At 40.3% G+C, this 25,654-nt stretch overlaps 1 protein-coding gene across 8 annotated transcripts in view; it reads right to left on the bottom strand.

Moving 5' to 3' along the window:
- Window positions 1-2,611: 2,611 nt before the first annotated feature.
- Wdr47 (WD repeat domain 47) overlaps window positions 2,612-25,654 on the bottom strand; it is a 53,161-nt gene continuing 30,118 nt past the window's right edge. For 5 of the 8 annotated variants that reach the window (XM_026789626.1, XM_026789623.1, XM_026789624.1 and 2 more), the window contains exons 7-15: window positions 24,446-24,624; window positions 22,846-23,103; window positions 20,329-20,404; window positions 17,924-18,081; window positions 14,112-14,281; window positions 13,017-13,193; window positions 12,245-12,376; window positions 5,850-6,068; window positions 2,612-3,890 (exon numbers count right to left, since the gene is read on the bottom strand). In XM_026789626.1, coding sequence (XP_026645427.1) covers window positions 3,748-3,890; window positions 5,850-6,068; window positions 12,245-12,376; window positions 13,017-13,193; window positions 14,112-14,281; window positions 17,924-18,081; window positions 20,329-20,404; window positions 22,846-23,103; window positions 24,446-24,624 — 1,512 coding nt within the window. In that variant the 3' untranslated portion in view covers window positions 2,612-3,747. The remainder of the gene's footprint in view (window positions 3,891-5,849; window positions 6,069-12,244; window positions 12,377-13,016; window positions 13,194-14,111; window positions 14,282-17,923; window positions 18,082-20,328; window positions 20,405-22,845; window positions 23,104-24,445; window positions 24,625-25,654) is intronic. The other 3 variants (XM_026789625.1, XM_026789630.1, XM_026789631.1) reach the window with 1 other exon arrangement.

The raw sequence follows: 25,654 nt of genomic DNA, 5'->3' as shown, positions 1-25,654 counted from the left end.
CCTCACGGCCTGAGAGGAGCTGGAAGAGCAGAAGTCCAGGACCACCTTTTACTCACACTCCTTCCTCACGGCCTGAGAGGAGCTGGAAGAGCAGAGACTTAGGTCTTGGCATTTCCTTTGTGTATGCAGCTCAGAATCTACTCAGCTCCATGGAGAAGACAGTGTGGAGACACAGGGAATGGACACAGTAATCTCAACAGTTACTAAAAGTCATTTCTGGTGCTTTAATATCAGACCATGCAATGAAAGAAATGCAATTGGAGCCTATGAGAGGCTCAGCAGGTAAAGAGCTTGCTACCAGTCCTGATGATTTGAGTTTGACCCTTCAAACCAATATGGTAGAAGGAGAAAACTAAATCCTAGAAGCTGTTCTGACCTTCCTATTCGTGTCTCAGTGCACACCGAGAGACACACACACACACACACATGTTGTCGGGGGCTCTTGTATATCTTTGTCCAGTTCCCGCAATTGTTATGTCCCAAAGAAATCACACAGAGCACACACAATTAACTATAAATTGATTGGTCCATTAGCTCAGGCTTCTTATTAACTTTTATAACTTATATTAGCCCATTATTCTTGACTATGTTAGACACATGGCTCAGTACCTTTTTCAGCGAGGCAGTCACATCTTGCTTCTTCTGTGGCAGGGTCACAACTGCAGAGGAATGGGCTTCTTTCTTCTCAGAATTCTCCTGTTCTCATTGACCCGCCTCTACTTCCTGTCTGGTTTTGTCATGCCTACACTTCCTGCCTGGCTACTGGCCAATCAGCGTTTATTTAAAATATAATTGACAGAATATAGATGATTGCCCCATACCACACCTATGTGTATGTAAATAAATTAATAAAATATTAAAGAGACGTGGATTTCATATCTCACTTGAGAGTCCTGAAAGCTTTCTTCCCGACAGTGATTTAAGTAGGATACAGCATTTCATAAACTTGGGGAGATGTGGTGGGTAGTGTTGAGAAGCAAACTGAGAGACTCACATCAGGAAGAACTCTGCCACGGAGCTACACTGTTAGGAAGAGCTCTCTACTGAGCTATATCCCTAACTCTATATTTAGTTATTTGAATATAAATCTTTTGAGATGGTCTCAGGAAGTCCAGTTGCTATACAGAAATGTAACACCATGCACATCTACTACCATGAAACTTAACAGGGATATATTGATAAAATTTTGATATTTTATTATCTACTAGGGTACATAATGGATGTCAAAAAGCTAGAAGAAAATATACAAAGGAGTTGAAAACTCCATGGTATCCTATAAATACAATTTTTATGAGAAGGAAGAAGTGGAAAGGAAGGGAAAGATGGGAAAATAAAGAGAAAAGAATTAACTGCCCTAGAATGACTGGGTAGCTGTATACATGGAGTCCTGGAGTTGTTGCCCAGGGAAACTCCCTATTCCTCATTTGTAACTTTTATAATGTCTTCCATGATAAATGAGCAATTTTTCCCTTTAGGAAAAGCAGCTAATAGAAACCATGAAAAATCTGCTCCAAAAATGTAGAGAATTCATCTATGGAGGTCCCCACAGAGAACAAAAGGTGAGCTGGGCTATGGAGGTGCCCACACAGAACAAATACTTTCTCTGAGACAGCGTTTCCCTGTGTTGACAGCCCTGGCTATTGTGGAATGCACTATGTAGACCAAGCTGGCCTCAAACTCACAGAGGTCCATCTGCCTCTCCTCTCGAGTGCTGGGATTAGAGGGTGTGACACCCTATCTGGCTATAGTGTTGCACACCTTTTTGTTTTGTTTATTTGTTTGTTTTTCGAGAAGGGTTTCTCTATGTAGCTTTGGTGCCTGTCCTGGAACTCGCTCTGTAGACCAGGCTGGCCTCGAACTCAAATCTTCCTGCCTCTGCCTCCTGAATACTGGGATTAAAGGCATGTACCAACAGTGCCTGGCTATGGTTGCACACTTTTAATCCCAGCACTCGGCATGAAAGAAGATCTGTGAGGTCCAGACCAGCCAGAGCTAAGAGTGAGGTCATCTCAAAACAAAAGGAAAACAGAAATCCTAAAGTCTATGAAATTGTGCATTAAACTAAACTAAGGAGATTTAATTTAAAGATGATGTTGGTTTTTCAGTGTTCCCCTCTGCTTGTGTGAGGGTGAAGCTGTTAAACATTCAAAAGCTTCCAAACCCAACTAGAGCCGGGTTAGAATGTGTGCTCATTTTTCTGTGTTTTACAGTGCTGAGGACTGAACCCAGGGCCTTCCGCATGCCCTGCTAAGTGCTTTACTACTGGACTATGCTCCAGCCCTTGCTGTGACAGGCTTTGTTAACTAAAAGTCACAAGAGATGGGGATGCAGCTCAGGAGGAGTAAACTGACTGCTTAGTGTGTGCAAAGTCTTGGGTTCAATCCTTCAATACCTGAAGGGCAAAGGGCAAAAGGATGGAGGGGGGGTCAGAGAAGTGCTATCTGTTGCTAGGGGTTACAGAGCACGTTAGTAGACGAGCTTTAGGAAAAAGTTAGGGTAGGGCATAGGTCCACTCCTCCAGCAACTTTCTTTCCTTGGACCTACCTGCTCCAAAAAACCTGGAAGCGGCACTCTCAACAGAGTGCCACAGACTTAGACCGTGGGAAACAGATAGAGTTGTAGGTGTCAAGAGGTCTTTATTGAAATAAAAGCACAGTTACACTTCTACTGCCCTTCCCACTTGGACTATAGATTTAAAATGCTTGCTACATATGGTGAACAGACAGGTCAATACAATTGCAGTTGAAATAAATAAAATAGCCTATTTAATAACTTAAAGTACTGAACAATATGAAAATAAAGATACATAAAGTGTTAGGATCTATAGTACTGTACAAATAAAATCATTATTCTTCATTACACAAACTGTGCAAGAAAAACCCAAGTTAGTTTCTGGAGTGCAAAGTTTCAATTCCCCACTTTAAATTATCATGCAGACAGTTTTTCAAGCCATGCTAAGGTCATGGCAAAGTCTTTAATTTTGAAGAGGAAAATGCTACCCAGTAAATTAACCCTACCATCAGATATTGTTCCTCATAGCTGAGGCTGCTCTGCTTCTACAGTATCGCCTGGAAGGAAGGTATCTGTGCATTCAAAAAATTGAAATCAACAAGTTTCCAAAGCATAATAGGTACGTTTTAGCCGGAAACAAAATGATGTGACAAATTAGCGACCAGACCCTGGGTTAAGGAAAAGAAATGCGCGGAGAAGCGGTTTTCCTTTCATTGTGAACTCCAATAATGATCCCTATGTAAAGGCAGTCATGTAAGATTTTAGAGATTTACCAAATTCTGACCTCTAGAAGACACGTGATACAATATGGGATTGTGACAAGAGCAAAGTAACTTCTGAACACCTATGTTTCATCTGGGGAGGACTTGGGTGTATTATATGTAACAATTACTTAAATATTAATTCCATGTCAGTGTATGTATAAAACTGTTATCTGGGCAAAACCCGAGAGTGCATTTAATAATAAACCATAAACACATCCTGTACCTTGACTTGGCGTGCAAACCAACGTAAGAGCTCTTCTGCAGACTTTGGCAAGAAGACAACACAGCAGCATGAACACACATGGAAGACTGAAAAGCACCACCCAACACCTTCTGTTGACAGGACATGGTAACAAGGGGCTTCCTTGTGTAAAGTCTTTCTGGGAAGTCTACGTTCTTCAGGCCTGTAGTCCTCACAATTCAGTAGTCTCGAGTCTGTGCTTTCACTGCATAGACCGACATGGGGTGGCCTCTAGCCACTGTACGTCCAGAGGGTCACAGTTCTGTCTGCAGACGATGACAGGAAGGAAAGATCCTGGGTGTGCCATCTGCACTGGATCACTTTGTCCTTGTGCTCCCCCACCACCATAAGAGGAAGCTGCTTGGTGAGGTCCCCTGAATTGAGAAAGAAGAGAACTGGTTTACAAGGAAGAAGTGAGTGGACAGATTGTACAGACTTCCCGCTACTCTGGGGTGCTGTAGCAGGAAAGTCCTAGGCAGAGATAAACGTCAGGATTTGGTAACAAACTCACAGCAACACTTGTTGTGGCTGCGCTCTCTCCTCCCAAGCTGCTGATCTCGCTCAAGGCCCTCGACGATTTTCCTTCCTTTCCTGATTTAAAGTTTGAGGGGTCCCGGAGTCATCTGGCAGACCCCCTTCTGTCCTCTGTCTTTCCTCCTCTGAAATCGCACCTAACCTGTGTGTTTATAATCCTAGGATCCACACTCACTTCATCTCCAAACCTAAACTTCAGATTAGGAACCAATTTTTTTTTTTTGAGACAGGGTTTCCCTGTGTAGCCCTGTTTGTCCTAAAACTCACTCTGTAGACCAGGCTAGCCTCAAACTCACAGAGATCTGCGTGCCTCTGCCTCCTAAGTGCTGGTATTAAAGGCGTGTGCCACCACATCCAGCCTTTAAATCATTTAATACCCCATTGGCACCTGTCTTAAATTTAAATTTTCTAAAACCAAATTCTTTTGTTTTCTTGCCCAGATTTGTTCTGCCCTACCCATGCACCTCCTCTCACTAGTGGCACTGCCTGCTTATGTCAGAAACCCGGGACCACCGACTCCTTGTTCTCTTACTCCCTACATCTAGTCTGAATTAAAAATCCCTTAAATTCAGTTACTTCTTTCCCCTCCGCTTCACACCTCACTCCCAGACACCGCCTGTCCTCAGGCCATTGCAGCAGCACCTTCTCCAATTCCGCATTTCTATCCCTGTCCTACTAACAGCACACACAGGTGAATACTCAAATTACTAAGGATGTGATTAGATCAGATTACTTCTTGATTAATGATTTTCTGAAGGATTCAGGTTATAACTTATGTACTATTCTGGTGGGGAAACTGACAATGGGCAGGATGCATGTGGAGGACAGATAGCACATGAGAAATTGACCCTTCTCTTGGTTTTTGTATTAAAAGCAGACCTTTTGTGCCAATAAACTTTGTCTCAAAATTAGACTTTTTTATCTCTTTCCCTGGGTTTACTCAATTCCAACCTTGGCTTCCTGCAGACTCATGACCACTTCCCATCTGGCCCTGCCTGAGCATCCTTGCATGTGTTATGCTCTTCACAAGGGCCTCGGGATAGCTTACACTCATGATTCAGGCTCCATGCAGACGGCATCTCCCCTAACTACAGAACTAGAACAGCCATCCCCTAACTACAGTCACTGTCTCCTACTAGCTAATCCTTTAATAGCACTGGCCAGGACCTAAAAAAAAACGACATCATTTGTTAATTTATTTTTCACTGGCCTCTAAAGTACAACCTCCATTAAGATGGGAGCTAATTGTTTAATTCATCTTCCTAATTGCTACACAGCAAACATTTAGTTAAACAATGTTTAAAGAGGTGGCTGGAGAGATGGCTCAGAGGAATAGAGCACTGGCTGCTCTTCCAGATGTCCTGAGTTCAATTCCCAGCAACCACCTGATGGCTCACAACCATCTGTAATAAGATCTGGTGCCCTCTTCTGTACTGCAGGATACATGAAGGAAGAAACCTATATACATAATAAATAAAAATCTTTAAAAAAATGTTTAAAGATAAAACTGGACACTGAAGTACTAATCATATAAATTGTACAATATTTGTAAGGATGCTAAGGAGCATATAAATCCATCATTTATATCACAGAATAAGTCACTGTAGCAAATAAACGGAATAAAATGTGTTTTATTAAATAACATCTCACTCCATTTACTTAATAATTTACTATAAGAAATCTTAATTCATTCTTCTCAATAACTATAACATTGAAGCTTAAAATGTTAGTCAATCATATCAAACTAGAGAAAAGCCCCAAAAAGGAGACTAAAAACAAAGGGAAGCTGATCTCATCACCTTGTAGGTCTGTCACCTTTATTTTCATATCGTAAGAGCCTGTTAGCAAGTAGTGAGCTCCAGGAGAGAAGCGAACAGAGCGCACATCACTGGAATGAGGGTGGTAACTCTGGACCATTCTGCCTCCTCTTATGTCATACAGCATGCAGCTGGAGTCTTCTTGACCTGTGGCTAAGAGACGGCCACTAGGATCCACAGCCACAGATGCCACCGCACTGCCTATAGTTGAGAAATGGAAATCGCAACACAGAAAATTAATACACTTATGACACAATGTAGCACTTTATGTTCACTGAACCACACACTAATGATCTGATGTAATTTGTCAACACTATTATATTGATTTGATAAGGAATGTATTGTATAAGGAAAAATCCAAATTAACTAAATAACCACTGCATCATTTTTAGAAATGAGAACCTGTTTCTTCTGAGTTGAAAACCCCTCCCCCAGCATAACATTGTGAAACAGTGCTAGAAAACACACTTCCAGCCCCGCGTGATCACTACTAGGCAAGACTTAAAAATACCTCTTATACTCAGCTTAGAGAATCTAGCTGAGGGAACAAGAAAACCCATTAACAAATTTTACTGTAAAGCAACAGTGTAGGAAATATCCCAAGGCAACCTATGATTTATTAACAACAGAAATTAAGTTCTGAGTCTGGGGGTTGGAGAGATGGCTCAACGGTTAAGAGCACCGGCTGCCTTTCCAGAGGACCTGGGTTCAAACACTCCCAGCACCCACATGGCAGCTCACAACTGTCTATAACTCGGTTTGGATCAGGACTCTAACACCGTCACACCAATGTGCTTAAAATTAAATAAATTTTTTAAAAAAGTTCTGAGTCTAGAGGATATAGCCTTAACTTTGCCATATATTTTCAATGGGGGCATTCATGACCCTAAGCAAGCACAAAAAGATGGCTAAAAAAATTAAATGCTGGGCTGGAGAGATGGCTCAGAGGTTAAGAATACTGACTGCTCTTCTGGAGGTCCTGAGTTCAATTCCCAGCAACCACAGGGTGGCTCACAACCATTTGTAATGAGATCTGGTGCTCTCTTCTGGCCTGTGTACATAATAAATAAATAAATCTTAAAAAAAAAAATTGCTGCCAGGCAGTGGTGGCGCACGCCTTTAATCCCAGCACTCAGGAGACAGACGCAGGCGGATCTCTGTGAGTTCGAGGCCAGCCTGGTCTACAAGAGCTAGTTCCAAAACAAAATCCAAAGCTACAAAGAAACCCTGCCTCTGACTCAAAGAAAAAACAAAAAACAAAAATTAAATGCTAATGATAGTTTGTGGATCTGCCAAAACTCAACTGTATCTAAGAAAATTTTAATATTCAGAATTTAGTTTTTCTTGTTAAGGAAAAGATTTGATTTTTCTTCTTAAAGGAAATCAATCATGAAAGTAAGATTGAAGAGTTGTGCTCGATACCCAAGTAGTTCAAGTAGTCTGTGGAAACTTCACAGGAAAAAGAGGATATAATCATGAAAAACAGTAAACAGTATAAATAATGGTATCTATGTACACACGATGTAAACACACCTTTGTAAACTAAGATATTTCCTTGAAACTTTGACAAGAAAAAAGAATCATGGTCTGGAAGAATTACGTAAGAAAACATTAAATGAACACACATAAAAGCTGAGAGGTTCAAGTAGGAAAGGCAGCCATGAAAGGCGGTTGAGCCTTGCATTCTAAGCTGCAGGTTTGAAGCTCAAGCATCTTTGCAAGTTTGTAAGCAAGAGGGCTACATGGTACAAGATTAACCTACGTGAAAGTGTACAAGCAACTAAAATAGATTATTAAGGAAGACAAGGCAGAATAACCAAATAATGAGGGACTCAGGCCTGAATTAAAAAATAAAGGATAAGCAATACTGACAGATAACTGAGTGGGTCTAAAAAAAGTACAAAAGAGTCCAGAGGTCAAATAAAACAGCCTTCCCCAGACTAGTGTCCAGTCATTTAACATCTCATTTGAATGCCTGATAGGTCTCTTAGTTGTATGAGGGAAAAAATTATAAGAATGAGTCACTGTAGTAAATAAATTATCAAACTCAGAAAAGATGGAACCAGCACAGCAGAGCAGGTAAAAGTGCTTGTTACCAAGCCTGGTGACCCGAGTTTGATTCCTGGAACCCACACAGTGAAAGGAGAGAATCGACTCTAAAATTGTCCCAGGACCTTCAGGAGAACACCATACCACATGGGCACCCACACACACACACACACACACACACACACACACACACACACACACACACACTCATACATATATCATTATTTTTTCCATTAGAGAAACTGAGGACTGAGGATATGACTCTGGGAAAAGTGAAAGACCCAAGTTCAAATCACTGCACCCGTGGGAAAGCTAGGCCAGGCATGCATGTCTGTGATCCCAGTGCTGACAGTGAAGACAAGCTCACTGGCCAGTCAGTGTGGCAGATGTGGAAAGCTCCAGAATCAGTGAAAGACCCTCAAAGAAATTAATAAGGTAGAGAGAAATAGATGAAAATACCTGATATCAACTAACCTTTGGCCTCCACATACACAATGAATGGATCTGTACACACACACACATGAACACACACATATACTACATATATAAAAATATACACAAAAATTAGGAAAAATGAGAATAGCTGGTACATAGAAGAATGTTGTGGAATATTATTTTAAGATGTGTTACATTTGTTTATGCTGTGGAACATTTGTTTTAATGATGCAAAGATGTGTTGCATTCTTTTATATTGTAGTTACTTGATTCTGTGAAGTAATTTTTGTGCCAAAAGAAATCTTAGTTCATTTCTTTAAAAAGTTGACTATTAATATTCAGTTGTCTCTGGGGCTAGGCACTTTACAATAGGTGGTCCGTCTACTCTGGAATATGAAACAGGTATGACCATTTAATCTCTATTAGGGAAGATAAGCAAAAACATTATTTTAAGTAGATATTAAGAGTTCGTGACCGAGCAGTGTTGAGTTTGGAATTAGGGCAGTCAAAGGAGTCTCACAGTGGTAAGGCAATGCTGAATGAAACCTAAACATAAGCCTGGGCTGGAGAGGCGGCTTAGAGGTCAAGGTCCTGAGTTCAATTCCCAGCAACCACATGGTGGCTCACAACCATCTGTAATGAAATCTGTTTGAGACAGGGTTTCTCTATGTAGCTTTGGAGCCTTATTCTGGAACTCGCTCTTTAGACCTGGCTGGCCTGGAACGCACAGAGATCCGCCTACCTCTGCCTCTCAAGTGCTGGGATTAAAGGCGTGCAGCACCACTGCCCAGCTATAAATAAATCTTAAAAAAAAAAAAGCCTGATAAAGAGAAGACAAAAGGAAGAGAACCTCAGGCTGAAGAAACAACATGAATCCACAGAAAACTTGGGATGCCACAGAAAAGGAAAGGAAATATTTTGAACTGAAACTGTAAGGATGCAAGACACCAGACCAGGTTTAAATCTGAGATTGCCCCTGTACCTTCGTGTTTTAGATGCTTTTCCCCCACTGCAGGAAGGGGTTTGGGAAGCTATGAAATATTTAGGAGGTGGATCCTGGCATGCAGAAGTAGGTCACTAGCATCAGGCCTTTGAAGGTCAAGAGAACAAAAGAAGGCCACTTTTTCATAAAACAAATACCAATGGCTTTTTAAAGTTTAAATAAGTCATAGCTGGGCGGTGGTGGCGCACGCCTTTAATCCCAGCACTCGGGAGGCAGAGGCAGGCGGATCTCTGTGAGTTCGAGACCAGCCTGGTCTACAGAGCTAGTTCCAGGACAGGCTCCAAAGCTGCAGAGAAACCCTGTATTGAAAAACCAAAAAAAAAAAAAAAAGTTTAAATAAGTCTTGATAGAAAAACAGTGGGTAATTTCAATACCGTACTTATCTCTAGACAGATCATCTAAGTAAGAAATCAACCAGAACATTAGAGTTGAACTTCCCCATAGAGCAGTCGTTCTCAACCTGTAGGCTGCAACCCACAGGTATCACATATCAATATCCTGCGTATAAGACATTTATATACCAATTCATGACAGTAGCAAAATTACATTATGAAGTAACAATGAAATAATTTTATGGTTGGGGTCACCACAACTTGAACTGTATTAAGGGTTGCAACATTAGGAAGGTTGAAAACCACTGCTAAAGAGTAAAAACAGACTTAACAGTTATCTCAGAACACTCCATTTAGCCAAATCAGCCCCCTGAGCCCACACTAGGTAAGAACACTGTTAAATAAAAGACAAAGCTAGTCATAAAAAGGAGCCAGCACATGAACATTCTTCAGGAAATGAGGTTCATCAGAAGAAAGGAGCATTAGAAAGAAGAGGTACAATATATTAAAAACAGCACAGCACAGCCTTTAAAAGGAAAGAAGAGGCTTTCCTTTAAAACCTGGAGTCAGGAGTTTCAGGAAGAGAGAAAATAATAGAGACAGGGTGTAACTGGAAGTTTCTCATCCTGACTGATCCCGCAGCTGCTTTAAAAATAACCACTTAGAGGCTTAATATTAACTATGTACTGTTTGGCCTATTAGCTCAGACTTATTATTAACTAGCTCTTACAACTTATATTATCTCATTTCTGTTAGTTTATATTTTACCACGAGGCTCATGGCTTGTTACCTTCTCCAGCAGCTGCTCACATCTCTAACTCCGCCTTCTTTCTCCCTGTATTCAGCTTTGTTTTCCCTTCTAACTATATTCTGTACTGCCATAGGCCAAAGCAGCTTCTCTATTAATCATGGTAATAAAAAATATTCACAGCATACAGAAGGGCAATCTACATCAGCAGGGAGAGGTGTAGGCCCATATTTCTACATGGTATGGTGACCAGAACCCCAGGCCATAGTTTGCACCTGCCACACAGGAGGTGGTCACCTCCCTAAAAAAGGGTCAGGATATGCTAATGTTGTTTTGCTCCCGTCTTTGTAATTTGGAGAATGCCTGAAAAGAGGTGTTAATTCGGTCTACTTGACAGAGCGGGCATACAGACCTGGCAGACAGAGCAGGAAGATAGGAGATGTGACAAAATGGGCAAAGAAAGGTGTGGTCAAAGGTGTGGACGTGACCAGAGCCATTCACCTAGCAAACAGAATGCTAATGAATTTTCCCTAAGTTTATATAAGGTTGTTTGGAAAATAAACTAGAGGGATTTTCAGGATTGTGAACTCAGGATTTCATGAGGGATCACTTAGTATCTCCCTCCTGATAAAACCATGTGAGTTTTGTCTTTAATCCTACACCCCCACTCTGGTCCAGAGAAATAATACAGGGTCACTGAGACTCTCCCTCCTGATAAAGCCATTTGAGTTGTGCCTTTAATCCATGCCTACCCTCTGGGCTGGAGAAACAATACAGGGCTGGCACTGAACCCCGACAGAGAGGGGCTGGGGAGATGGCTCAGTGGTTAAGAGCACTTAATGCTTTCACAGAAAACAAGGGTTTGATTCCCAGCTCCAACACGGTAGCTTCAAAACCTTCTGTAACTTCTATTTCAAGGGATCCGAAATCCTCTCCTGGCCTCCACAGACAATATAAGCACATGGTGCACACACATACAGGCAGGCAAAACACCCATGCGCATAAAATAAAAATAAATCTTTGAAAAATCTTTAGATCCGATCAGATAATGGTCACTTGCTGCCAAGCCTAATGACCTGGGGTCAATCTTCATGATCCAGGTGGTGAAAGGACAGAATGACTCCCACGAGTTACCTACTGACCTCATGTGAACATGTGACTGCAAATAAATAAGTTATCTAGTTAAAAAGTGTTAAATATCTGAGATCTGGGCAGGGGTTTGGCTCAGCAGTTAAGGCACTGCAATCAAGTCCGGAACTCAGGTCAACCTCCAGAGCCCACACACAGAGGAAGGAAAGAATGGTCTCCCACAAGTGTCTTCTGCCACTACATACACAATGTACACTGTTGGGGTGTATACGCTACATACATTACATACATAATAAATAAACAAATCTCTCTATATATTCTAAAATAGGCCTAACAGACAAATTTGGAACACAATATTTAATCTAGTATTGGTTTACAAATATGGTAACATATGAATGAATTCTAAAAGAATTGAAACTAATCAATAAAATACAAAATCAGTTTCCCTCAAAACCTCCACCCCAGATATCCTTTTGCTTTTCTGCTTTTTTGTTTGTTTGTTTTTTGAGTCTCTTGTAGGCCAGGTTGACCTGGTTTATTTGGTACTAAGAATTAAACTCAGAGCTCCCATTAACTGGTCCAGCACTGTATCAGCTAAGCTACATTCTCAGCCCTAGTTTCCTTTTTCACATGAAGATGGGGGGAGGGGGGAGAAAAGCAGACACTAGCATAATTTATGAAGTTCCTTTCTCATAGAACTTCGTATCTATGAAAAACCTACCAGTTCCATGGAATGTTGTGCCAACCACACGAACACAGCTTGGTACTCGAAGATCCCAGAATCTAACAGTCTTATCCTGGGAACCAGATGCAATCATCCAGCCACTCCAGGTATAAAGTGCTAAAATATGCCCTATAAAAGACCATACAAGCAGTTAAATGAGAAAGGACATGTCTCAAAGCAAGTCCTTCTCATTACTGGTTAACCAAATGTCACAGCATAGAGATTTTATATACTATCAAAGAGATTAATTTTGAAAAATTCATTAAAACACATCAAAACCACTCTGAACAAATTCATTCTTTCTTTGGTGACTCTATTAGTAGAATAAGTAATTTCTGTATTTCAAAATATAATAATTAATACACACAAATTTGTCACTTGAAATAATGGTAACTTTCATGAAGAAAACACAGGCAGTTATTCCATGTTGTTAGATTACTAGCTTTGAATGAAATGGATATAGAATCACATCTTTGATCCGCCACTTCCTGGGTTACCCTTTCTGCCCCACTGTCTTCATATATAAAGAGGAATAAAACTTCCTACATCATATAATGCCTGTGAAGATTAAACTACAGCAATTCTGTGATGAATAAATAGATAATAATACCATTATTACTACTCTGATATCCAAAACTCACAATGAAGGTCTTTGAAATAAAAATCTGTCTCAGAAAGACCCATTATGAAGAGCTCTACCCACCAATGAAAACATCACATAGCACAGGCTGAGCAAAAGGAAAGAGCACACAGTGTGATTGTTACGTACCAGTGTGTCCACTCAAAGCATGGAGACCCTGTCCTCTTTGACAATCTGTTGTGTAAATGTTACAATCTCCTGCCCCAGCACTTATTAAAATAGCTCCACCACTTTCCGGGCCTTCCATAAATGCCAAATCTCGGATTGTCCCATCATGCATGCTAAATTCCAGATCTGGTCCTGAAACAGCAGTAAGAATTAAAAACAAAAAAATGCTGCTCAACTTACTGTGTGAGGAGGATGCTAAAAAGCTGCCTAAGCACTGGCCAAGGATAATACAGCAGCATCAGAGCAAAGCATGGCACACCACAGGGAAACCCATCATCTTGTAAGCTAACCTAAAAAACTCATCTTCAAAATAGTGTAATATGGCTTATATTTGAACTTAGGGATTGACATAGCTCACTTATTGAACATGAAACTTCAAGAAATCAATGTACTGATTTAGTTATTACTGTCCTTAAAACAGAGCTACAGAAAGTTCATTGCCTTTCTGCCCTTTGTTTTGTTTTGTTTTAGTCTCTCAAGACAGGATTTCTCTGTGAAACTGCAGTGGCTATCCTGGAACTTGCTCATGGTAACCAGCTGGCCTCGGACTCATGGAGATCCTCCTGCTTCTGCCTCTTGAGAGCAGGGATTAAAAGCATGTGCAACCACTACCCAGTACCTCCCTGTCTTTTATTTCAAACAAAAAGGACAGATAAACTCTAAAAAATATCCACTAGTTCAATTATGGTAGTTATTTAAAGGTTCTCTGTCTCTCTTTCTATCACTGTCGTGTGTGTGTATGTATGTGTGTGTGTGCACGCACACGCGCGTGCGAATACTTCTGTACACTGTACAAGTGGCCTACCACTCAGCTACATCCCTAGTCCAGAAAACAATTATTTTCACCTTAATGTTTTTCTAAAATTCATATGCCACTTGGCTATGTGTAAGACTTTTATTTAAAAGAATAATACCTCACTGGAGTGGAATAATCAGAACAAAGAAATGAATTCCTCAAGATGTTCTGAGATTTCACTAGTAACAACAGGAAGACACGGCAGGGGAAGCGCACAGGTACACTGGCATGTCAGCTACTGCTGCACACTCGGGCCCTACCTGTTGCGTTACAAGTCTCTGCATTGAAGGGCAGCACTTTTACATATTTGTCATTTGATCCAGTTGCTAATAACTGTCCACAAGGACTCCAAGCCACACAATAAATGGATCCTTTATGATGTTTGTTTCTCTTAAATCGTACCACTGGCTGCTTAGGCATGTCATGTGCACTGAAAAGAAATAGTACATAAAGATATTTCAACTTCTTGATTTTTAAAATTAGTTAACATGCAATTCTCTATTATAAGGGAAGGAAGAGAAGACTATCCAGCAGCAAAGTTTTATTTGGGGAGAGGTTGGATTTCCAACTACTGTCTCAGACTCAAGAATGCTGATGTTAAATCTTCACATCCAACTTACAGTAGATTATCAGATTTCTAAAATCATAAAATAATATAAACCATATTTTAACCCAAAATGTAAAATTATAACTATTATACAAATCTCTCATTTCAGATCACATAATAGGATATATGGTTTTTTAATCTATATTTATCCATTTTTCATGAAGTTTTTTCCAAGAAAAAATAAACAAAAGAAAGATAATACAAACTAGGAACGTACAATTATTTTGGGGGGGGGGGTTTCGAGACAGGGTTTCTCCATAGTTTTTGGTTCCTATCCTGGAACTAGCTCTTGTAGACCAGGCTGGCCTCGAACTCACAGAGAGCCACCTGCCTCTGCCTCCCGAGTGCTGGGATTAAAGGCGTGCGCCACCACCGCCCGGTGGAACGTACAATATTTATTGACAAGTAATAAACAATGTGGCTCCGTTTAAGAAAAGGTGAAAATGGATAAAAATAAAAAAGACAAGATCTTTCCAGAGTTTAAAAATCTAGTTAGGGTAGATAATGTTGTGACCACTACATGTAAGTCATCATGGGACAGAATAAAGTTTTGAGTTCTAAAAGATAGGAAGATTGTTTCCCCCAACAGAGTAAAAGTCAGAGAACAGCTGCAGCAGACAGAAGATGGAGGTCAGAAAGGGCTGCTCAGGGTGTGGCAGGGACAAACCATCGCCTCAGCTCCACACAGACGCGTCTCGGGCTGGGCCACCCTAACTCCTGCTCTCCGCTCCCTGATCTAACATTTTGCTTTCTCCTTTTCAAGTATTTCTACTTAGTAACGCAGAGCTGGAGAGACAGTTCAGTGGTTATGAGTATTTGCTGTTCTTGTTGAGGACCTGGGTTCAGCTCACAACTGCTTGTGACTCCAGTTCCAGGACCTGACACCCTTTTGGGCCTCTGTAGGCACTGCATCATGTGCTGCGCTTACAAACATACAAGAGCATTCATCCACTCTATTTACTCAGACAATGAGCAACAAAGTATTTTAGCACTGTGAACTAACAGGGGCTCTATGATTCCTTTCCCTAATCTTTTTTTTTTTTTACTAATTTATATATACATGTGTGTGTGTCTGCATGTATGTTTGCCTATGTGAACTCAGGTGCCCTCGGAGGCAAGAACAGGGTATCAGACCCCCTGAGACTGAAGTTAACAGATGGTTGCGAATCACCTGATGAGAGCCAGGAACTGAATGCTGGTTCTCTGAAAGAGCATCAAGTGCTCTCAACCACTGAACTATCTCTGCAACTCATATCTGTCTTTAAATGATTCTACGGGAAAAGTTTCTTTTTGCAGCAGACAACAGTTAATACAGAGATGGACAGCTGGTCAAAGTGCTAGGAATAAGAGAGCGCCAGTGCTCAGCTCTAAACCAGACAACTTGGAAACAAACAACCAGCAGATCCTTGGAAAGGAACCGCTACGAAATGCTGCCTCCTCTGCATGACATGGCATTGCACTCACGGACTCCGAGCAGCTGGGACACCTACTCTAGGACCTGCGAAAGGACAAGCCAGTTAAAATTCCAACAACAGACCAGAGAGGGGCTCAAGCTCCACTGCTACTTGAGGAGCTATTGGTAATAAGCAGAGAGTCAGGATTCTTCGGGGGTGTGGGCACTGGTAGGTTATCCGTGCGCCAGTGGATGGCCCCATACTCATATGTATGTGAAAAATACTAACTAGATTCATTGTGTATTTAACGTAAAAAAAAAGTCAGAAGGCAGTGGCACAAAGCTTTAATCCCAGCACTCAGGAGGCAGGGGCAGGCAGACCTCTGCATTTGATGCCAGCCTGGTCTACAGAGTGAGGTACAGGACAGCCAGAGCTGTACAGAAATCCCGTCTTGAAAAATAAAGCAAACAAAAAGCAAAAGTGTATGAAGTTGAAGAGCGATGGATGTATTTTCAGGGCAGGGGGCAGGTCTAGGAAGAGTTAAAGGGGGAGGAGTGGATATGATCAAAGTACATTATATACATGTATGAAATTGTCAGATAAGTATTACATTAAAATTTGCTTTGTAAATGCAAAATAATATATCTCATAGTACTTATAATAATTAAAACTTTTAAGGATTTATATAGCGTGTTTGGGTATCTTTATACTAAAACTAACTTTTCCTAGATAGGCACAAACAGAGTTTTTTTCATTTGAGCCAACAGTACCAATAGTATATAAACTACCACTTGGATAAAAAGCCACTGTTCTAAAAGCTTGTGTGTCTTCTAGAGTATTAATACAAGTTTATTTCCATCAGCAGAAAAATTTACCAAATTATCTCATAATCTTTATAATGCTCGTTTTTTATTTTATGTGTATGAAAGTTCTGACTACATGTATGTTTATGCCTTATGTCTGTGTCTTATGTGTCAGCATATTGGTTCTCCTGGAGTTAGAGATGGTTGTGAGGCAATGTGGAACCTGGTACTCAACCCAGGTCCTCTGAAATAGAAGCCAGTGCTCTTAACTGCTGAGCCACCTTCTAGGCCTATGTTAGCTTACTCACAGCAGACAATTTAACAAAAACAAAAATAAAACAAAAAAAAACCTGACAAAAACGTTCTAATGTAGATTCCTATGAAGTTACATTAAAACAAAAACTAATTTTCTGCAGTGTTGGGGACTGAACCCAGTCCAGTGTCTTGTACACCATAGGCAAATATACCACTGCAAAGCTATAAATAATGGATATTAGCATTTTCAGGACAAATCTTTCAGAATATATATCTGGTTTTCAAATCCTATAATTTGCTAGAACAAGAGGGTAAAAAATATTGTTAGGTTAACCAAATGAAATTTTACTTTTTGTAGGTTTTAAATGGCCATATATCAGCAATTGCTATAGTTTAACTTAAACTCCTCTGAAACTATAGGAACAGTAATACAGGGAATGGCAGCAGATGCCTGCAAAGGAAAAAGAAGCGGAAGGATCTGGGGTTCAAGGCCAACCTAGGCTACAAGTGAAATGCTGCTTCCATAGGAAAAAAAAGTCTAGTTTTTCAGTCTGTAATGAGCCATAACCTACCTAATTTTTGTTTTGCATAATAAATAGATTATAAGAACCCTGAAGATAAAAAATATGTCATAGAAATAAGAAAGACTTACTAATACAAAATGCCATAATCAAAAATATGATGGGTGATAAGTTAATAATGAAGGCACTGATTAATAAAGCTTTAACAGAAGAACTGAAACATTAATAAATGACAAATATGAAAAAGCAACCATCTGGGCAGTGGTGGAGCATGTCTTTAATCCCAGCACTCAAGAGGCAGAGGCAGGTGGATCTCTGTGAGTTCGAGGCCGGCCCAGTCTACAAAGCAAGTTCCAGGTCAGCCAGAGCTATTACACAAAGAAATCCTGTCTCAAAAATCCAAAAACAAAAGCGGGGGGGGGGAGGAAGAAAGAAAAAGCAACCAACATAGCTAACTGAAAACGTAGGCAAGTGGAACAATGCAATTCTTACCTTGGATCAATTTTTTCAGGATAGGCACACACTCTCAGGGTTTTTGAGTTTGAGCCAACGGCATATAAATTACCACTTGGATGAAAAGCCACTGCTCTCACGGCTTGTGTGTCTTCTAGAGTATTAATACAAACAAACTGCTTTTTTGATTTGTCATCCTATGGAAAGAATGGATATAAAAGTCAATATATGGAAAAACAAATCTGAGTCACCTTCATCCACTCTAATTCATTTCAACCATATTATTCCAGTTTGATCATTTCATAGTAACTACCAGTAATCTTTTAGGTAACAAATATTACTAAACAAAAGTCAGACTAGGACAAAATACAGGGTCTGAAGAGACAGCTCAGCAGTTAAGAGCACGCGTTGCTCTTACAGAGGACCCAGGTTCAGTTCCCAGTACCCATATGGTAGTATTCCATACCTCCAGTGCAGGGGGAACTGATGCCCTCTTCTGACTTCTTCAGGCAAACAAATTCTAACATTAGAATAGATATTGCCATATTAAGCTCTCTTTAACTGCCAACCACTCACATATACAGTTCTAGTGAAAACAACAGTGTCATTTGTCTAATAGGAAATTCATGAGCTGCTAGTTGAGAAACTGAGGAGAAGTAGCTCTAGACCGGAGAGGGCAGCACAATCAGATAACTCTCTCAGGAAGAAAAGAAGAAATATAAAAAGCTATTATTAATTTAACCCACTTATAGTTAAAAACAGACAACTCACTATTATCTCCGGCAATTAATATTTCAGTATTTCAAACTAAAATTGTAGAATGTCCTTTTAAAACTATAAAAATGATTTTAATCAAAATATTGAGATTTGTGTTTATTTAAAGTGTCAGTCTGTCCTCCACACTCTCCCAAAGAGGAGAGTTGAAGCCGTTCTAGACAAAAATGTCCATAGCTCCTGCTGTATTGTCCTTTGAAACAGCACTGCTACCTTGAGCAGGACTGTCTGGACCAGGAAAATGGATCTCCAGATGGGAAAGTTGACAGTCTTTATGTAATCTTGTCTTTGGCAATGGCAAGGACACAAAAATGCCAATCGCTTCAGCTCTGGTCAAAGCTAAGAAGAATCACAGTGAGCAGTGAAGGGACCCTCCCTCTTGCTACCCAAACTTTCATGCATTCAAACAATGCGCCCTCCTTAGGGAAGCAAAGGCAAAACTAACACCACGTACATTTTCTTATCTACCTGAACTCTGTTAGTCACACAGACTTTAGTCCATTCAGGAAATGGACGTGTGAATGAGTAGTATGCAGGAGATAAGAGAAAACCAAGAGGAAGGTTGGTTAACACCCTTCTAAACATAAGAGTTTCTTTATAGCAGAAATAATGTAAGTTGATTTTATTCATACCACAATGTGTTTTACATTTTTTAAAATGCAGCAATATGCTTAATAGGAGACTTCATATAAAAACAAATGCTAGCTTTTCTTGAGATCAAAGAAACTGGAAACACTGGCATCGTGCATTTCTTTGTACAAGGAGCAAATATTCCTGGGCACTTAGGAAAATGGCGAGCACTCTTCATTTGTTTCCTGTTTGCCCTACAGGCATCTGGAAAATATCTTTATTTATGAGGCTAAATTCTGAGCTAGAATAAAAAAAGAATAGTAAGAAAAGGATACCTGATTCCAAAACACAAAACACATTGAGGTGAAAGGCCCAGCAGAAACACCAAAAATATCTAAACAAAACCACCATAAAATTCAGAGAGTAACAGTTCTCAGTGAGGCCATTAATATGAATTCTCACAAATGTGTTTTCATTTTTAAGTTAACTACGTGGGGGGGGGGTTGGGGGGGTGCACATAAGCATACAGAGGCCAGAGACAACTGGGAGTCAGTTCTCTATTCCCACCATGCGGGTCCTGGGGACTAAACTCAGCTCTTCAGGCTGGGTGATGAGCCAGCCATCCCACACATCTTTCCTAAGGCAAACTCTCCATTTAGTGCAGTGAGATCTCTCCCACTACTTTGAGATAAATGACCATTTCTATAGCTTTTCTTTGGATTAAGAATCTTTTTTTAATATTTATTTATTCATTTATTTATTATGTATACAGCAGACCTCATTACAGATGGTTGTGAGCCACCATGTGGTTGCTGGGAATTGAACTCAGGACCTTTGGAAGAGCAGGCAATGCTCTTAACTGTTGAGCCATCTCTCCAGCCCTGGACTAAGAATCTTTTGCAGCAGGGCATGATGGTGCACACCTTTAATCCTAGCACACGGGAGGCAGAGGCAGACAGATTTCTGTGGGTTTGAGGCTAGCCTGGCCTACATAGCAATTTCCAGGTCAGCTAGAGAGCTACACACAACACCCTGTCTCAGGAAAAAAAAAATCCTTGCAATACATACACACACAGAAAGAAACTTCTCCAAAACATTACCTCGTCCCCTTTTGATCTTGATAGATTCCCTGAAGAATCTCCAAGAGATGGCTTAATGACAGAATGTTCTGATGAGCTGTGGGAATAGATTTTAAATAAAGTTTACTCTAAAAATCACAACAGAAACTAAGTTAATTTAACCTTTCATCTTTATTTTACTTTTTAGCAAGTAATCTTCAGGGACTCTGTTCAAAGCCACTGTATGGAGGCCCTGGGGACTGGGCTGATGTGGTATCATATCAGGAGAGCTGTGGAGGGAGGTGAGACGCCATGCTGGAAAGAAGGCCGCATCCCCACACTGTACGGTGAAGGGCGAGAGCCTCTCTGCCTGTCCCACAGTCCTTCTGCAATGCTACACTCTACCCCAAGCAGAAGCCTACAGACTGCTCTTTAGGAAAGTTATCTGTCCTTGGAAAAAAAATAAGAAAACAAAAAATAACAAAAACTGATAGCTATCTCTTCCTAGAAGAGTATTTCCAATACTCCTTGTTTCGTAAGCCAAAGACACATGAACCACCAACACACACAGTTCTTGTCTAATAAGCTTTAAAGAAACCCTCAGGAATTACACTCAGAGGCTTCCAAATCCTCACAGAAGTAAGGGACTAAAGCTAGCGAGCAAAGAGAAAAGCTTCAAAAAACAAAGTCCCCAAACTAAAAACATAATTACACTCTTTACAGAAAAGAGGATTTCATCTCAAAAAAAAATGCAGTACTTTTTTTGAAGTAAATTTTTAGAGAATGAGAACTCTTAATCAAAACATCACATCAGGGGAAAAAAATCAATAGAAAATAGAGATGAGGACATTACTAAGCACTTTTTCTAACTTCCTAAATCTTAAATTTCTAGTTTTAAAAGACCCATGGGGGAATTCAACAGAACAAAACTACAGAAGATGGGGGAGGTAAGGGACCTAAAAATTTCAGAGTGGAAAAAGCAACAGGCCTTACACAAAGGATCAAGAATCAAAAGGACATCAGACTTCATAAGAGCACTGAAACTGAAAGGTCACATCACAGAGCTCTGAACACGGAAAAATGGTTACCTCCAGGCAGTGATGACGCACAATCCCAACACTCAGGAGGCAGAGGCAGGCGGAGCTCTGTTTCGAGGCCAACCTGGTCTACAGAGTAAGTTCCAGGATAGCCAAAGCTGTTACACAGAGAAACCCTGTCTTGAAAGAAAAAAGAAAGAAGGAAGAGGAGGAGGAAGGGGAAGAGGAAAAGGAAGAAGAAAAAGAATGGTTACCATCCCAAATTCTACACCAACACTGGGAAATACAGGAACATGAACAGATACGCAAGGTCAGAGAAATTTTACTTCTGACATATATCCTTTTTCAAAGAACTACATGAAAGCTACAGGGGATCCAACACAGGGAAAAGGAAAAGAACAACCCAGGAAGATAAGGAGGAAAGTCCTAGGATTCTCTAGGTGTGGTTTTGTCTTGTTTTTGTTTTTTGTTTTTTAAATAATGGTGTAAAGCCCGTAAATAAAAGCAAGAATGATATAATGCTGGAGCTATGACCAAGAGAGAAAAGAGACAACAAATTAGCCTAATGAAATAGTTTTGTTTCTTACATTTACTTCTGGTGTGTGCATGGGTGTGTGCAATGCTATATGTAGCGGTCAGGGTGCTAACTTGCTGTCTTCTCAGACCTCAGGCCCTCTGAATAAAGCATAACTTTAAGATTTAATTCCTAGGGGTTGGAGAGATGGTTCAGTGGTTAAGAGCATTGCCTACTCTTCCAAAGGTCCTGAGTTCAATTCCCAGCAACCACATGGTGGCTCACAACCATCTGTAAAGAGGTCTGGCGCCCTCTTCTGGCCTTCAGGCATACAGACAGAATATTGTATACATAATAAATAAATAAATATTTAAAAGAAAAAAAAAGATTTAATTCTTATCTCTACTCAAGCACATTTGTGTAACAGCCTGAAACCAGTATCCCAGTTACGAAAGTAAAATATGACAGTTCCTACAAGGCTAATTCCTACAAGTACACAAGTGTCAAAAGAAGTTATACATTTTTAAATTAACCTACTTGAGAAGTGTTTTATAATAATGCAAGAAAATGCCCTTGACTATTCTCACTGCATTAATTAACACTTGTTACTAGCGATAGGAAGATAAAAATGTTCTAACTGGTGAAAACATAAATATGCAAAGTCTTTAGCTGCTATAATTTTTTCACAGTTGTCCTTCTATAACCACTCTAACATGTTGTAAAGAACACCCTCTTGTAGCCCAAAGGTCTATGAGCTTATCTGTTGAAAAATGTCAAAACAAGGGGGAAAATTCAAGATAAAGCCTAAAACCACAGACTCTCTCAATAAGATAGTTTATAAAAAAATGGAACTGTCTTGCTGCTGGCAAGGAAACAGAAGGAAAACAGACAAGAAAGGAGACAAATGGCAGCAGGCAGAGAGAAATCGGGAGCTAGTGAGCTCTTAGCTTACGTTCCTAGCACCACAGTAAGAAGGTAACATTTCAGGCTTTACACTCAAGCACTTACTTCTGGCTTCCACAGGGCGACTCTTCAAGAAAGGGGATGTGATTGGTAGATCCAGGATTACGAGGAGTGCTTGTGTGAATATGTGAAGTATCGTGGATCAACCTCTGACTGGAATCTTGGGGTGGCGTACTAAAACTAGCCACAGAAGAACTATTGGATTCGCTGCTTTTGCTCCCAGTGCACTGTTGGTTGGGCACTGGTACCTCATTGCCAAGATTATCCATTCCAATGTTTAATTCACCAAGCTTTTGAATAGACCTATAAAAATAACAACACAAACAGTTTAAAATAAAAGTGTAGTTTAAAACATTCCTTATATATCCAAAACTAAAAGCTTGAAAAGACAAACACATGCACATTTATAATCTAGGGGAAATTTTATTTTAAATATAATCTCCATCAATTTAAGATATAACCAAGACACTACAAAAGATAGTCCAATGCCAGGTGATAGTGGGGACACCTTTAATCCCAGCACTCAGGAGGCAGAGGCAGGAGGATCTCTGAGTTCAAGGCCAGCCTGGTATACGGAGTGAGTTCCAGGATAGTCAGAGCTACACAGAGAAATCATAATTTGAAAAACTAAAAAATAAATAAATAATTTACTTTAAAAAGAAATTAATATTGAATCCAAAAGAATCTACAAGTTGTCTTGTTTCTTTTCTTTTCTTTTTTTTTAAAAATAGTCTCATTTTGTTGTCCAGGCTGTTCCAACCTTAAGTCCTAGGCTCAAATGAGTATCCCACCTTGGCCTCTCAAATAGCTACAGCTATAAAAACATGTCACTATGCCTGGCTGAATCTGAAGGTTTAAAACTAATAACTATAAAATGACAGCCATAGTAGAGTGCTCACAGCACATAAACAGATGAACTCGTTTACTTTCATGGCACCTAGGGAGAATGTATGAGCAGACAGAAACTAAGTATGGGCTGGAGAGATGGCTCGGCAGTTAAGATCACTGCTGCTTTTCCAGAGGGCCTGGTTCAATTCCCAGCACCCACATGGTGGATCCAGGGGATCTGATGACTTCTGGCCTCTGTGAACACCAGGTATGTGCATGGTGCACAGACATACATAGAGACAAAACACAGTACGCATAAAATATTAAAGTTTAAAAACAATAGAAAAGAAACAAAGTAACGTCTATATCCTAATCTACCTTGGGTAAAATGGGATCCACCTAGCACACAAGCTTCCAGCCCATGGGCTGAACCACCACACTGCAACTGTGGTTATTTGGGGGAAGAAAGAAAAATCTGGATTTTTGTAACTGAAAGACATTATGTAATTCTACATTACATAAAACATTTTTAAAATCTTGAAAATTTCAAACTACAGAGAAAGTAGCAGTTACTGCATGTTTTTTAAAGATTTTATGGGTTTGCCTGCATGTACGTATGTACGCACATGTGTATTTGGTACCCAAATAGGTCAGAAGGGAGCTAACGCTGGTGGGGAGCCTTCTGAGCCACCATGTGGGTGCTGGAACTGGACCTGGTCTTCTGTGAGCAGCAGCATGTGCTCTAGTTGGGAGCCTTCCCTCCAGCCCCAGCAGGTACACTACATGACTCTCGTGTTTACAGTGAGGCTCAACAGACCTACTAAGGAATTGTTCTGTGAGATTCTGCTGCTGGTCAGGACCGTCCTCTTGGTTCACACCTCCTTCAAGTAACATCTGCTGGTATATCTGCCGCTGCTGCTCCTTCTGCTCTAAATGCTGCTGATAGCGCAGTCTTTGCCTGTAGTATTCTTGAAACTGCTCAGTGGAATCTCGAAGCTTAAAAATATTAGAAAAACAATACATATAACAGACCATTACTGAATTATGTTTTTACAATATCATTTGTAAATGCTGAATAAAAGTACAACTACAACAATTTAAAAATTACATTGCTCTTTGAAAAATAACAGTCACAGATTATCGGTTCCTTTACTTTCTAACACCAACCAAAATGACTGGTTACTGTGTGTTCCTGACTAGCCCAGAGTTGACACGCAACTGATGGTTATAACAGGTACACAGTCAGAGAATACACGTGTAGATAATGATAAATTTGGTATTACTTAAATAAAATGCCTTGGAAAACTGTATTGCTACTCAGTAAATATTAACCTTAGCCAGATGGAGGTGGCACACGCCTTTAATCCCAGCACTTGGGAAACAGAGGCAGGCAGATCTCTGTGAGTTCGAGGCCAGCCTGGTCTACAAAGAGAGTTCCAGGACAGCCAAGACTATTACATAGAGAAACCCTGTCTAGAAAAACCGAAGAAAAAAAAAAGATTACCTTTATCAAACATAAATAATACTAAGCATGTAATAGATTTCTATAGACAGAAACATGTATTTTCCTAAAAACTAGGTTCCAAATGTTCTTTAATGAGTAAAAACCAGTTTTAAGTTCAGCGATCTCAATACTTCCCATTCATTCTCCTAAAGTGTAGGTGCTGGAGAGATGGGCGAATGGATAAAGATGCCACTGTCCAAGCCTGACAACCCAAGTGTGTTATGGAGAGAACTAACTCCCACAAAAGCCTCCTCTGACCTACACATACACACACACACATCAATCCAATAATTAAAATTTTTAAAAGAAAAGCTTAGGGGCTGGAGAGATGACTCAGTGGTTAAAAGCACTGACTGCTCTTCCAGAGGACCCGGGTTCAATTCCCAGCACTCACATGGCAGCTCACAACTGTCTGAAGATCCAGTTTCCAGGGGGCTGGAGAGATGGCTCAGTGGTTAAGAGCATTGCCTGCTCTTCCAAAGGTCCTGAGTTCAATTCCCGGCAACCACATGGTGGCTCACA

The sequence above is a fragment of the Microtus ochrogaster genome, unplaced genomic scaffold (assembly GCF_000317375.1).
Source record: "Microtus ochrogaster isolate Prairie Vole_2 unplaced genomic scaffold, MicOch1.0 UNK25, whole genome shotgun sequence".
NCBI classification, from domain to species: Eukaryota; Metazoa; Chordata; class Mammalia; order Rodentia; family Cricetidae; genus Microtus; species Microtus ochrogaster.
Note: the sequence above shows the minus strand (reverse complement) of the source record. Positions and strands in the feature narration are given on the sequence as shown.